This window comes from Myotis nattereri (genome assembly GCF_964212035.1).
Source record: "Myotis nattereri genome assembly, chromosome: 6".
NCBI classification, from domain to species: Eukaryota; Metazoa; Chordata; class Mammalia; order Chiroptera; family Vespertilionidae; genus Myotis; species Myotis nattereri.
The window spans coordinates 85561973-85576097 of NC_138081.1; the positions used below are offsets into that span (position 1 = coordinate 85561973).

General features: G+C 40.7%; 1 protein-coding gene across 2 annotated transcripts in view; it reads right to left on the reverse strand.

The window, feature by feature from the left end:
- PKIB (cAMP-dependent protein kinase inhibitor beta) overlaps positions 1-14125 on the reverse strand; it is a 77469-nt gene that overhangs the window by 16269 nt on the left and 47075 nt on the right. Inside the window, exon 1 of one of the 2 annotated variants that reach the window (XM_081094926.1) lies at positions 1751-1840. The exons of the other annotated variant lie outside the window; for it this stretch is intronic. Coding sequence (XP_080951052.1) covers positions 1751-1826 — 76 coding nt within the window. The 5' untranslated portion in view covers positions 1827-1840. Of the gene's footprint in view, positions 1-1750; positions 1841-14125 lie in introns of those variants that run through there. 2 annotated transcript variants of the gene reach the window in all.

Genomic DNA, 14125 nt, shown 5'->3' on the forward strand with positions numbered 1-14125 from the left:
CATGCTGCCCTGACATCGAGTAAAATTGGGAGTGCTTCAAACGTTCTCTCTCCAGCCCGGCCGGTGTGGCTCAGAGGTTGAGTGTCGACCTGTAAACCAGAATGTCAAGATTCAATTTCCGGTTAGGACACATGCCACGGTTGTGGGCTTCAACCCCAGTAGGTGTGCAGGAGGCAGCCGATCAATGATTCTCTCTCATCATTGATGTTTCTATCTATCTCTCCCTCTCCCTTCCTCTCTGAAAACAATCAAAATACATTTTAAAAAGTATATATCCTATATGATAAAAGCCTAATATGCTAAGTGTCTGGTCTTCTGGTCAACCAATCAAAGCATAATATGCTAATAATATGCTAAGGCTGCTCAACAGCTTGCTATGACATGCACTGACCACTGGGGGCAGATGTTCTGACTGGTAGGTTAGCTTGCTGCTGGGGTCCAGCTGATCCGGACTGAGCGAGATGGGCTGGACATGCCCTGGAGCCCTCCTACGGTCCCTCCCCGCTGGCCAACCTCCTGTTTCCCTCCCCGGCCCCAATCATGCACCGGTGGGGTCCATCAGCTTGGCCTGCATTCTTTTGCAATCCAGGTCCCCTCGGGGGATGTTGGAGAGCCAGCTTCGGCCCAATCCCGCAGGCCAGGCCGAGGGACCCCACTGGTGCATGAATTCGTGCACTGGGACTCTAGTCTTAATAATAATAAAAAAAAGTTCCCTTTTCACTTTGCTCCCATGAGTAAGTTACCCTAGCCAAACAACCCCTTTTGTATCCAAGGGATCAGGCACAGTCCCTGCTTATTTCTGAGCAGTGGTTTTCAGTTCCATGCCAGCCTGTGGGATTATTCAAATGAGCCAATCACATCCTCTTGTGGAAACCAGGAGGCACCACACCCACTTGTTACTATGAAGTTTGCCTTCCACAGCCCTTGGTTATTTACTCTGTTCCTGAGTACAATTCCCATGTGGCCGTGCATGATCGATATTGTCTTTCCTGGGCTGTGAATATTTGTGGCTAATAAACTGCTGTCGATCTCATCTGTCCACTGTCAAGTGTTGTGTGTTTAGCCAACTCCATATCCCCAGGGCAGGAATCTGTCCCTCACCAACAGGGTGAATAGGGGCCAATAAAAATCACTGGTGTCACAAACCACATGACACGCCCAGCCATGAACAAGGACACCTGGTCAGCTTTAATTAACAGCTCTTGGCTAACTTAACAGGTTTTGTGCTATGATGAAGGCTGCCTGAGATGGAACCACTAATTGCTGCACAGGCTTGAGCTATGTCCTGTATGGTATTCTGTTGTCCTTGTTAGCCATTGCTATCTCCTTCCACCCTAAAATCCTCATGTCCCCAAGACAAGAATGGTTGTTATTTGATATTCCCTGGCCTAACCTGGTGCTGTCATGTTTAGCCTGTGTTTGGCAGGTGGTCTCTGAGGCTCACACATGTAAAGGCAGTGAAAACATAGTGACTTAACCAGTCAGAGCTTCAGTCCTGCTTACGGAGGGTTAGGTTAGGTGACTGCATCTAGCCTGGTGACCATCACTGGCTGCCTGGGGACGCTGTACAGACATTGTTTGTAACTGTGCCCTTTTGGAACAGGCCCAGAGACAGTTCCTTGTGAGTCAAATGCCGGGGGGTGGGGGGGTAGGGGGTTGGGGGGGTAGGGGGGTGGGGGGGAGGAGACCGCCATCCCATCGAGAATTAAGCATACATCCCAGTTGTTGCTTTTCATGCAAGGGTAGTGACCTTGCTGATCTCCTGTGCTGACGCTTCCCTTGCTGCTCTTGCTTGCGCTCTCCTGACCCCCGAGGTGCACATCCATGGTGGCCTGTGGCCCAGGGGCTGATGAAAACAAAAAGGGTAGGGGAAGGAAGGAGCATTTGGTACTCAACTGCTCTCCTAAGGCAAAGTCCATAGCCAATGCACCTAACCCTTGCTCAATACTGCTGCTTACCTGCACACTAACGTGCTAACCTTGCCATCATTCGTCTACGGCCTCCATCCAAGCCATAGACAAATGAGTTCCTGGATGTGGACCTGACCCAGAAGACTGGTGTTCCCTAGGAAGAGGCTGCCACCTACAAGAGGGGCTACCAAGTTCCAGAACCCTTCCCATAAACACAATCACAGGTGACTGTGCAGAGGAGACTGAAAGCTGCCACTCTGGCTAGAAGCCCTACACACTCACAGGGATTTGTCCAGAGAGGGGGAATGAAAGGAAGACTGCATGACAGAAAAGGTGGGTCCGTAGCGGAGGATGGTTTTGATCCGTCAAGGCTGGTGGTAGCCCCATCCTCTTCCCTTGCACCACTGCTATCTGCGCCTCTGTTGCAACAAAGATCCTGATCTTCAGGATTATGGAGGAATGCCCATGGCACCTGGTGGCACCAGGAAGAGGTTAATTAAAACATGACTTAGGCTTAGGGTCTTTAAACCTTATAAATCAACCATTGGTAAGGGAGAGACCCCTAACTCTGATAATATTGATCTGAGGTTCTCTGAGGAAGAAACTTATAAATATGATAGCAGTAGAAAGACACCCGCCCCCCCCCCCCCCCAAGTATATCTAGTGACCAAAAACAATAGTAAGATAAAACAAGAAAAGAAATGAAAAGAAAGAAGGCTGGGTATAACGAGAGAAAACCAACAAATAACACCTTAAACAAATGCTCATAATTTGACCTAATTGGAAATCTAAAATTTACTAAAATAATTTATACAGCAAAGAAAGAATACTGATTGGCTCTTGTGCATCTACAACATAGGCTCTGAATTAACTTTAATATCTGCTAAAATCCACCAACTGTCAAACCGTCATGGCCTTCACCAATACTAGGGCTAAAATTACAGTTATATCAGGGATCCTACCATATTTAAATGTGGCATTCTCCACAATGGGGGATTTACTTAAGGAAACTACTGAATAGAGGACAAATTACCCATGGTTGTAGCACTCATTGCTCTAAAATAGCCTATAGTGGGCATGAACGCTCTGACCCAATAAAAAATAAATAAAAATTAAATTAAGTCTTTGACACATTTTTGGCTTGACAAAATGATATGACACTCCCCCTTCTCTCATTAAAATAGGTTAAACTAGTAACATGACTCAGTGTAATTTAAAACAGGTTCTTCAAGGATTAAAAAGTGTTATATAACACGCCATGTGTGAAGGGTAATTAACCCTACTGTTTCTTCATTTTGCAGCCCAATTGGGCCTGTTCTTAAACAAATCAGTGGTGCCCCATAGTGGACTGCTGCAACCTAACACCATCGTCCTATCCCATTAAGGGCTTTACACCCAACAACTTAATTACTGAAATTGCTGATTCCATCCAATGAACAACAGGTCAATATTTTGCTACTACAAATTTGGCTAATATGTTCTGTTCAATGCCTATTTTCAATCGCCTCTCAAGCAGTTTGCCTTTATTACTCAAGGTGCACACACAAGGCGATCCCTGGAATTCGAGGGTCAGCACAATGGGCGAACTTCAATCAACAACTGGCCTCATCTGTATATTATTACAAACTCTTAGGCCATTACTAAGAGTTGCCCCCTTTAGGGTAAAGAACTCTGGGAATCTCTTGCTTTACAGATACCCAAAATATAAATCAAGGGAACGGATTTCTATATTAAGGTAAGGCCACAATACTTGGCCTCTCTAGGATGCCCTGTATCCCTTTTGGAGTTCTAGACACTACTAATAGTGACCAATGTGCTCATTTACTTCTCAGAATGTGTGGTGCTGGGCTCTTGAAGAAGGCATTCAATCAAACTTCTATCTCCCCTGGAGGCCCCAGGCAGCCAGTACCAAGAAGTGCCCACCTCCTGGGGATACCCACTTCCTACACCAATGTCACACAGTTCTCTCAATTGCCTTTCTTGGTTGTAAATTGGGACACTTCTAAAGTGTATATATATATATGTATATATATATATATATATATTTTAAATATATTTTTATTGATTGAGAGGTAGAAACATCGATGAGGAAAAAAATCATTGATCGGTCGCCTCCTGCACGCCCCCTACTGGGGATCAAGCCCGCAACCCAGGCATGTGCTCTTGACTGGACTTGAACCCAGGACCCTTCAGTCCGCATTCTGATGCTTTATCCACTGAGCCAAATCAGCTAGGGCTAAAGTTCGTATTTTTGACAACCACCTCTCCCTGTAGCCCTCTCCCTCCTGGTCAAGTGCCTACTTCGCTCCCTAAAAGTCTCAGTCATCTCAGTTTAAACTGATGTTTCAAGGGGTCAACTATGGCAGAAGGCCACAAATTAAGAATTATGTGGTACCCTGACATTTGATAAAATAAGCCTTGAATGGCATACCCCAACTTTTCCCCTCTTGGATAAGGTTCCTTAGCAAACAACCCTCCTCACCAAAGTCACTGGGCCGAGTTCCTGCTCATCCCTGAGTAGCAGGGTTCAGTTCCCTGCCTGCATGCAGAGTTATTTAAACAAGCCAATCATATTCTCCCACAGGAACCAAGACATGCCCCACCCTCTTAATACTGAAGTCTGTTTCCCATAGCCCTGGTTGTTCCCAACTGCAGCCCTTGCTTGGCCCTGCATGGGGTCCCCCTCCCCAAGGCTGTGAGTATACATGACTAATAAATTGCTGTCAATCTCATCTAATCTCACCTATCCATTGTCAGGTGTCGTGTCTCCTCATAACCCCAGGCTGCAAATCCCTCCTTCGTCAATGAGGCAAATAGGAGACAATTAAAACATCCTACTACCAATACTCCTTACCTTTCTCTCCTGAAAGGGAGCGTACATATAGAGAGGACAAGCATTAGGTTTACATATGTCCTGTGTCCAGTGAGATGCAGTGAGGGTTGTTCTGTTTCACCTTCGTGCACTGGGATTCACTGCTATTGTTTCAGGCATAATCTCAGGTATGCGCATCTGCATCTTATTTGTTACAACCCTAGAATACTTAGGGTCCATGGTCTATTTAAACCACTCTTTGCCCTTCTTGGGGTCATTTCAGTCACCTGCCTGCACTCCTTTGAGGGCCTGGGAGCCCCTGAGGCATCCATCTCTCAGGCCCATCTGCCAAGGACTACCCCTCACCATTGCTTCTCTGTCTTCCTAAGGTTGTATCAGACATGAAGCTTCTTTAAGATGCTGATTTTCCTGGGAATTAAGGCATAGACCTCTCTACACTTGACTTTCCTAATCCCATTCAAATTTCTATTATTTAATCTCCCTCTGGCTCAATCCAATGAACCTGGGTCCTGGGCACCTTCCCAGAGACTCAAACAAAGGTTGGGCCTCATCACAGGTTGAATTCTACTCCCACCAGCTAGTCAATGACTCAGTTGCTTCCCAGAAACATAAAACTAACTCTTAGTTGTTAGATGATGAAAATATTCATCATCTATACACATTTTAAAAGCTACTTTTAATTGAGCCCTTATTTAGCTAAGTAGTACACTTGTTTTTGATACATTATTTTTTTAAAATTTAATCCTTACCACAAATGTCAGAGACACAAGGTAGGGGGGATTTTCTCCAAAATTCAAGTGAGATGAGAAATTAAGTCTTCCAGGTATTAGGAACATGCCCTTAATTAGAATTTAAGACCTGTGACATGTAATTTCAAGACATGGGATTTTAATCATTTCATTACATCACCTCTCTTCTAGAGTCACAGACACTTATAAATTTAGAAGAGATTACAATAGCATAAAAATACCTATGTGTAAACTTTGGGACCAGAAGCCACCTAAAACTTACTTACTATGCCATCTACCATATGCATAGATCACTTCAGCAAGAGTATTTTCTTTCATTGAACCACATATTCACCATAGTGCTGAATCAACTCAAAACATTCAATTTTGAATCTTAAAAATGAAGAGCATATGAATAAAATAATAAGCATAATTTTGAATACAAATTATTTTGTTTTCTTTACAATTCTCATTAACTATTATATAATATACATAGACAGTATAACTATATAATCTGTGAAAACATACATTAACATGCCTTAAAATTCTTTCACAGAATAACATGGAAGCAAAGTCCTATTGCTGGTGGTATAATTTGATGTATAATTTAATTATGGATATTTTCAGGTATGATAGTTTTAACTTCTAACTTATCTGCAATGACACAGAAGTTAGCATTGAAAACATTTAAGGTGTCAATATGAACTATTGTTTAAATAAAGATTTTAAGATTTTTTGGTTTAATTTTAGACTTTATTTATTGCTAAATTTTATCTTTGGAGTTTTTTGTTAAATATGAAAATACTAGTAGCCCAGTGCATGAAATTCATGCACGGGTAGCGTCCCTAGTGGCTGCCGACTGCTGGCCGGGGCCTCTCTTCCCCGGCTGCCAGCTGCTGGCTGGGGCCTTCCTTCATTCTGCACAGCCCCCTGGTGGTCAGCGCACATCATAGTGAGCGATCGAACTCCCAGTCGGTTGAACTCCCAAGGGGACACTTTGCACATTAGGCTTTTATATAGAGAGAAGTTTGCATTTGATGGAAAGACATATTCTAATAACCAAGGAGAAAAGACCCCAAAGAATGCAGCAAAGGAAACCCACTCACTATTAGACTCCCTGGAGGTAACTGACAGTTGCATTGTATTTGCCATACCATTTAGTTATTTTTATAGAGTAAGACAAATTCGCATTTTACTATAAAATTTTGAACCTTCCCTTTGAAAGCTATTACACATTGGTGACCTTCTCCAAGCTGCCCTAGCTATGCACACCTTGGCCCGAATATCCTTTTAGCTCAGTAGCTGCTACATGATCAGGCACTCAGCTTCATCCATCTGCTCTAACGGTGACCTCCTTCGAATTTTTTATGAGCTTTGGATGTTTTCTTTTTATAGCTTTGCCAACATAATCATATTACATCCTGACACCAAGCAGTGTAAATTAATTCCTCTTCTGTCTTATGAGCCATGCTACCGAGAAAAACTAGATTTTTCACCTTAACACTTGATTAAAATGTGGAAAGCACAAGATAAAAAAGTGAGGTCTCTGGAAAAAGTTCTCACCTTTCTCCACCTGCAGACTAACAGAGTGAATTTAAAGCAAATTAGTTCTCCCAAAGATTTTTTAAAAATCTTAGTGGAGGAGAGAAACAGAAAAAGTGAGCAGGGTGGATAAAAAGCCTATAATCTTACTGCAGGTGAACTAGAGCAGTGTTTCCCAAACTTGCCTGCTCAGAGGCTCACCCAGGACATCGGTTAACAATACAGACTCCTAGAGCCTTCAGTTCAGTGTGTTTGCACCGTATGTATTGCAAGTACCCTAGGAAGCTACACAAGTTTGACAACTGAATTAGAGTAGAAGTTGGGTCAGGTTCTCCCCCATCCATCTTTCTCTAATATACTTTAAAAAACATAAAACCATAAATTATGTTGCTTCATGGTCTAACAGCATGTATCACCTACTGTTAGAATAAACTATAAACTGGTCGTTTTAGCAAAGCATATCAATGCAGCCCTGGAGATCTACTCATCTAATTTCAGACCTTATTAAAAAAATTCCTTGTAGCAGATTAAAAATTAAATGAATTACAAACTAATTCTGTCCAGACCTGTTCTAGCAGGACATATACCTGATGGCCTTGGCTACATCACTCATCCGTGGGTTCTTTCTCCTCTCACTCTGATAACCAACCCTGAAGTTCACCACTAACAGAGTTTAATATGTTGTTCACAAAACATTCTATGTAGGCGACTTGTTTTAGACACCTCCCCCTCCCCGAAGGCCATATCTCCTGGGAGGCAAGAGCTAATAGGTTCTAGGTGTGGACAGTGGGCAGCAGGTGTTCAATGAGTGCTTTCTGAATAAACTTCATATGGAACTGAGCGTGCAGTCCACATCATTTGCAGATCCTGTCTGTGTGGATAGGAAGCTTATGTTATCAAACTGGATAAAAGAGCTCTGTTGTTTTAAGCAAATACCCTAAGCTGGCAGTATGCCTGAATGAGGAGAGACCTTACAAGTCATCCTGCCACTCTTATTCATGTCACATCAAATTTCTCATTGTTATTCTTTGACATTTGATTAAGGATGCTGAAGAACGTTAGTTGGAAAAATTCCCCCATATCCATCATAATTAAAGTAACTGAAGAAAATACTAACACACTGATTCAGTTTGTAATAGTAAAAAATTAATATAATTGTAGACATTCTCAGAGGTCCTCACTAGCAGGGTAGGTGAGGAGAAAAGTCAGCATGGACACATTGAACAAAGCAGAAAGGATTGCTCACCAAGGCTTTTATTTTTTACCAAGAAAGTGGGCCTGAGAGGCCAGAGTAGCCTGGGAGATAACTAAGACCTCTCTGGGTATTTCAGAGATTGTAAAAAAATGAACTAAGAAAAAGGCAGGATTGAAAATCTCATTTAATTCAACTAATATTTGGGGGCATCAATGATAGACGTTCATTTTCTGAATAAAAAATCAGAAGCAATTTTTTGAAATGCGATCAATGTACAACAGCTATTGGTAATAGGACAAATACTGAGAGTGAGTATAACAAAGGCGTTGAAATAAGGGAGGCAACACTGCGTGATCACTTTAGAACACATTTCAGAGCACAATTTCCTTACAGCAATAGGCTCAGCCTCTGGTCAAGGGCAGATTCCCAGACTAACAGCTTCGCACCTCTTTTACTCCTCTTACCGTACACACCAATCTGCTTAAACCAACCCCATCTAACTGTCCCAATCATTCCTCAAAAATAGCCAGAAACCAAGGAGGAAAGTAGTAAATCCAAGCATATTCTAATTCATCTGTAAGTATTAAAAAGCCTACTGGATCCACAATTTTAAGACTTATGGACTGTGTGTATTCATTACAATAACCTCAAAGTTTGAATTTCCTCAGCTAGACGAGTAAAAATTACTAAAAAAAAAGGATGCTTTACTTGCATTAAAAACTGTGAGCTTAAAGAAAAATTGATCAGTATGTATATGATAGCTCTTGCTGCACTTAAATGAGGAGTGCTTGGCTTCAAGTTACTCTTGTGTCACCAGGCAGCTGTCCTTGGGTCCTTCAGCCTCAAGGGAGTCGGCTTTCAAATTCCACTCTACACACTCCACTTCAGAGTACCAGCATTTGGCATCGGCAGGGTAGTGACATCATCATACATCACAGCGCCCAGAGAGGGGAGCATTTTGGCACTTTCAGAAACCTCTATTATGGGTGTGGAAATAATTTAAAAATGATGTTCATAGGTTTTGTTTTTACCTATTTGTGTTGACTTACTCAGGAAATCTCAGTGGAGCATGGAGAGAGCAAAGATGCCTATCTTCTGTTAACCTGAATAGCCTCTATATTTTAAAGTATTATTAATTGCCAAGATGAAAATTCAAACCCAGCTTTCCAGTAAATTGTAAATCAGAAGGCTTTCTGTAGTCTAAAACACCATGTTCCCTTGATGCACTCTTAATTTAATATGAGCTTAGCAGAATGTTTTCACTGAGTATTTTTTTGGTCAACATTTGTTCTACTGAGGCCATAAAGATTGGCCATTTTGCTGCGGTGTTTACACACGAGGTAAACTTTTTGAACCTGAGAATCTTCTTTCTTTTAGTCCTATCTATACCTTGCCTCCAGATTTATCTGGGAAACATATGTCTGGGAAACATATGTTGAATCATTCTCATCTCTATTTCTCATTACATAGTAGTAACTATAACTACAAATAGAATTTTTTAGTCTTTTTAAAACTGCAGTTTTAAATTATTATCTGCACTCTGGCACCATCTCTTCCTCTAATTTATTTTAGCGGTGACTTCCATTTTTTAAATTAAGGATAGTGACAGAAATATATGATTCAGCTCCTAACACCATCTACAACTGGGGGCAAGTCCCTAGCTGTTCATAACACATTTTTAATGGCCTGTGAAGTTCAGTAGCTGGGTGAAGATTAACCAATGTGTTTTCTGAATTTAAAAATATATAGAAATAGTTGTATTTATTTGTTATTTTATTTTTAAAATTGAATTTATTGGGGTGACATTGGTTAATAAAAATTATATAGGTTTCAGGTGTACAGTTCTATAATACATAATCTGTATATTGTATTGTGTGTTCATCACCCCAAGACAAGTCTTCTTCCATCACCATTTATCCGCCCCGTACTACCCTTTGTGACAGCATGGATGGACCTGGAGAGTATTGTGCTAAGTGAAATAAGCCAGTCAGAGAAAGACAAGTACTATATGATTTTACTTATATGTGGAATCAGATGAACAAAATAAACTAACGAACAAAATAGAAACAGGCTCATAGATATAGAGAACAGACTGATAGCTGTCAGAGGGAGGGGGTTGGGGGGCTGGGTAGAAAAGGTGAATGGATTAAGAAAAAAATGCATAGAAATAGACTAATTTTTAAGATTGAGATGTAATGTTTTGCACAACTCAAATGTCCATTTGACCTTGACCAAGGCATGCCTAATCCAGTTTCTTTTTCCTATTTTACAACTTAATGGAATTAATGTAAAGTCAAAATAATCAATGCCATTAAAAACAGTCAAGAGAAACACAAAACAATTGACAATCCATAAGTAACTTGGAGATATCTGAGAATTTTGGAGCTAGAAAAATTTACTCGTCAATATTTTAATAAACAAACAAACAAAGCAACACTGATTTTAAAGATAAGGAAAAGAAGACCAGGCTGCTGCTTCAATAGAGATCTGCTTAACTTCTGAATCAAGTTTAAACATCATGTCACTGGATATTTGGGTCAGGACTTTTCCCACAATAATGGTTATAATTTTTTAAGGCTAAAAATCACTTTTTAATAGCAGATCACTTGTGTGGATATGGTGGATATAATTTGTAAAGGGAAAAGGCCCAGTCAATGATGGTGGAGGGGGAAGGGTAATCCTTCTGCCAGGCCTTCATGTGCTTAGGGGAAGGTTTCTGATTGTGAGGTCTACTAGGGAAAGATATGTCCATATCTTGACCTTGAGCCTTGCTGAGAAGTCAACCAGTGTTCTAAAGTTTTATGAAAAAAAATCACTCACCCCTTTGAATGGCAAAGCTCTTTTATTTAGGAGTAGATTGTTGAGGTGTAGGAGTCTTGGTGAAATGAGAATCCCACTTTGTAATAATGCAACTCAGACAAAAAGAGTTACTGTTGTGATTTAAAAGTTGTGCTCATTGGAATCTGAATTGCATAACTGTCAGAATATAATAGCAACAGATACTGATTTATTTATGTGCAAGGAGAGGAATTTTAGCCTAGATTCCAGGGAGACATGACCAGATTGAAACCACCCTGCCTGTGGCAGGTGGGAAGATACATGAAACAAGGTGATAGGCTGGATGCTAAAGAGAGATTCAACCAGTAGGGGATCCCTGTGCACAGGCACAATTAACAGACACTAGTAGTAATGATGTTGAATATCCAATTCCAGGCTTCTCATTTCTGCATTATAATCTGGGGATTCTCAGAAATACTAGGTGTGGAGAAGATAAAAAAATATGTACATTCTGATATGGGAGCCATAACTATGTTTATTAAGATTTAATCGCAAGATGACCCCTCAAGTTTGAAGAACCTATTTTTTTTTATATATCTGTTGATTGAGAATATATATAACAAGTGAAAAGTTACTATGAAGTAAATATTTTTAAAAAACTAGTTATTATTTTATAGTAATAATCTGTATCTTAAAATGCTAGTATATATGGTATGTGACCATATTTATTTAGACAGATACATGGCTTTGTGGACCCCTCTAATAGCTGTACAAAATCCTAGGAGACCAGGATCCCCATGTTGGCAAACACTGGACTAAATCATAAAGCATGGTCCTAGTGGCCAGCATTCTGTCCCCTGCAACAACCATCACTTTAACCTCTAATATGTAAGCCTTCTTCCACCTACATTTAATTCACCCCTTTATCCATTTAGAATTAGAATTATTCAAGCTAAAAAAAAAAATTGCTTAATTCCCTCTGTTGGCTCTTAGAGATTGGAAGACTAGATAATTTTATGATGGTCAATGTTCATAGGCAGTTCCAAGGGGGTGTTCGTAATATTACTTGAAGAATAGAACACAAAAATCTGTCACACTGAATCCCATCCCACAGTCCAATGGTTTATTCAGTCCACAGTCCTAGGAGCCAATTTTATGCACTGACAGCCCACCTCCGCTTAGGGGTGGGCTGGCACATTAGTGGCATCCTTCCCTAGGCCTTACCCAAGCCTCATTTGTTAGACTCTGATAATCACATGACAGAGAATCATTCTTGAAAAAGAAAACACAAAATATCACTCCTGATTTAATTATAAATTATTTTCAGTAAGGCTAGGAAAGTGTCATTTAATTAGCAAGTGCAATAAAGATGTGACATTTAAAAACAAATTAGAACACATTTCTATCCTTCATTGGTACACTAAATGATGACATATTGTTCTTTTATAGTTGCCATTTCCAAGTTTTAATTGCTTTGGTTTAATTCAAAAAATGTCAATTCGGTAATTACCCTTATGGTGTTGGAATTAGCTTCATTTATCGAGCAAAATAAAATTGACTTCAGAAAGGGAAAACAATTACAACATAATACCAGGGGAAATACTATATCATTGAAGTATTAAAAAATAATATTGTGTACTACTGAAAGTCAGTTTATTTTACAGGAATAAAAGAAAATATTCTGTTTTCAATTCTAAACAGGAATTTACCAAATAAGCAGTCAGTTATAAATTAGTAAATCTGAAATCACCTCCATTCATTTATAAATGTATTAATTTACTTGGGATATATCTACTGAGTACCAATTATGTGCCTGGCACAAACGCACATATAAATACAAAATGTGGTAAGTCTTAGATGAGAAATTACAAAGTGTTGTGTGAGTATATCAGAACCTGACTCACTGACAACAGGAACTGAGATAGAAAGCAAGAAAAGACATTAGCGAGTATAGAGACAGAAACAGAGCACAGGACACACCAGAAACTGAAGGAAGACCAATGTGTCATGAGCACAGAGAAGGTAGAACATGGCACAAGATGCGGCAGATCAGTTAGCAGGGGCCACATCACTGAGGTGTGCTAAGGAGTTGGTCTACATTGAAGGTTTTTAAGCTACGGCGTGACAATCAAAATTGAATTTTAAAAAGATCACTTTGGCCAAAACCGGTTTGGCTCAGTGGATAGAGCGTCGGCCTGTGGACTGAAGGGTCCCGGGTTCGATTCCGGTCAAGGGCCTGTACCTGGGTTGCGGGCACATCCCCAGTGGGAGATGTGCAGGAGGCAGCTGATCGATGTTTCTCTCTCATCGATGTTTCTGGCTCTCTACCTCTCTCCCTTCCTCTCTGTAAAAAATCAGTAAAATATATTAAAAAAAAAAAAAGATCACTTTGGCTGCAACAAATGGAATAGCTTTGGAAAATAAGAAGAGAGGATTCAAAGGATGAGTTTGGAGGCAACTGCAGTATTCCAAGTGAGAGAGAATGAAACATTAGAAATTAGAGTTTATGCCCTCATTTTAACACTCCAGAAAGTCTAAAGTTATTTGTGTTCTACACATGACCTATTTTCACAGACTTGTACGTGCCAGGGCTCCACGGAAGGCCAAGTGGTATAATAAAGGTATAGGTGCAGTAGAAGGAAATACACCTGGCTCACCACACTGGTCTGAAATTTTGGCTCCACTACTTATTGGCTAAGGACCTTAGGCAAGGCATTAAGCTCTCTGAGGCTCAGCTTCCACATCTTTTGAGACCACATAATAATACCTTCCACAGTTGAGAAGATTAAGTATGACAGCATGTGATATTCTCAGCATGTGGAAGGCGGGTTAATAACGAAAAACCCCAGGAGAGATCAGCTGGTCTCATCCACTCATGTTAGAGATCTTCATCTTCCTTTGGAAACCTGGTCCTCCTCCTGGTGCTCTTTCTCAGTGGACAGCACTCTAATCCCCCCGATGCACAAATCAGAAGCCCGGGAGGCATCCTTGTCCCTCACCTCTTATAGTTACCAAGTCACACAAACTTGATTCTCTAAGCAGCTCTTTAGCGACAGACCAACTGCTCCACTCACCCTCTTTCACTGTCCTAGTTAAAGTCACCAGCCTCTGCATCAGATTATCCTCTTCACTGCTTACC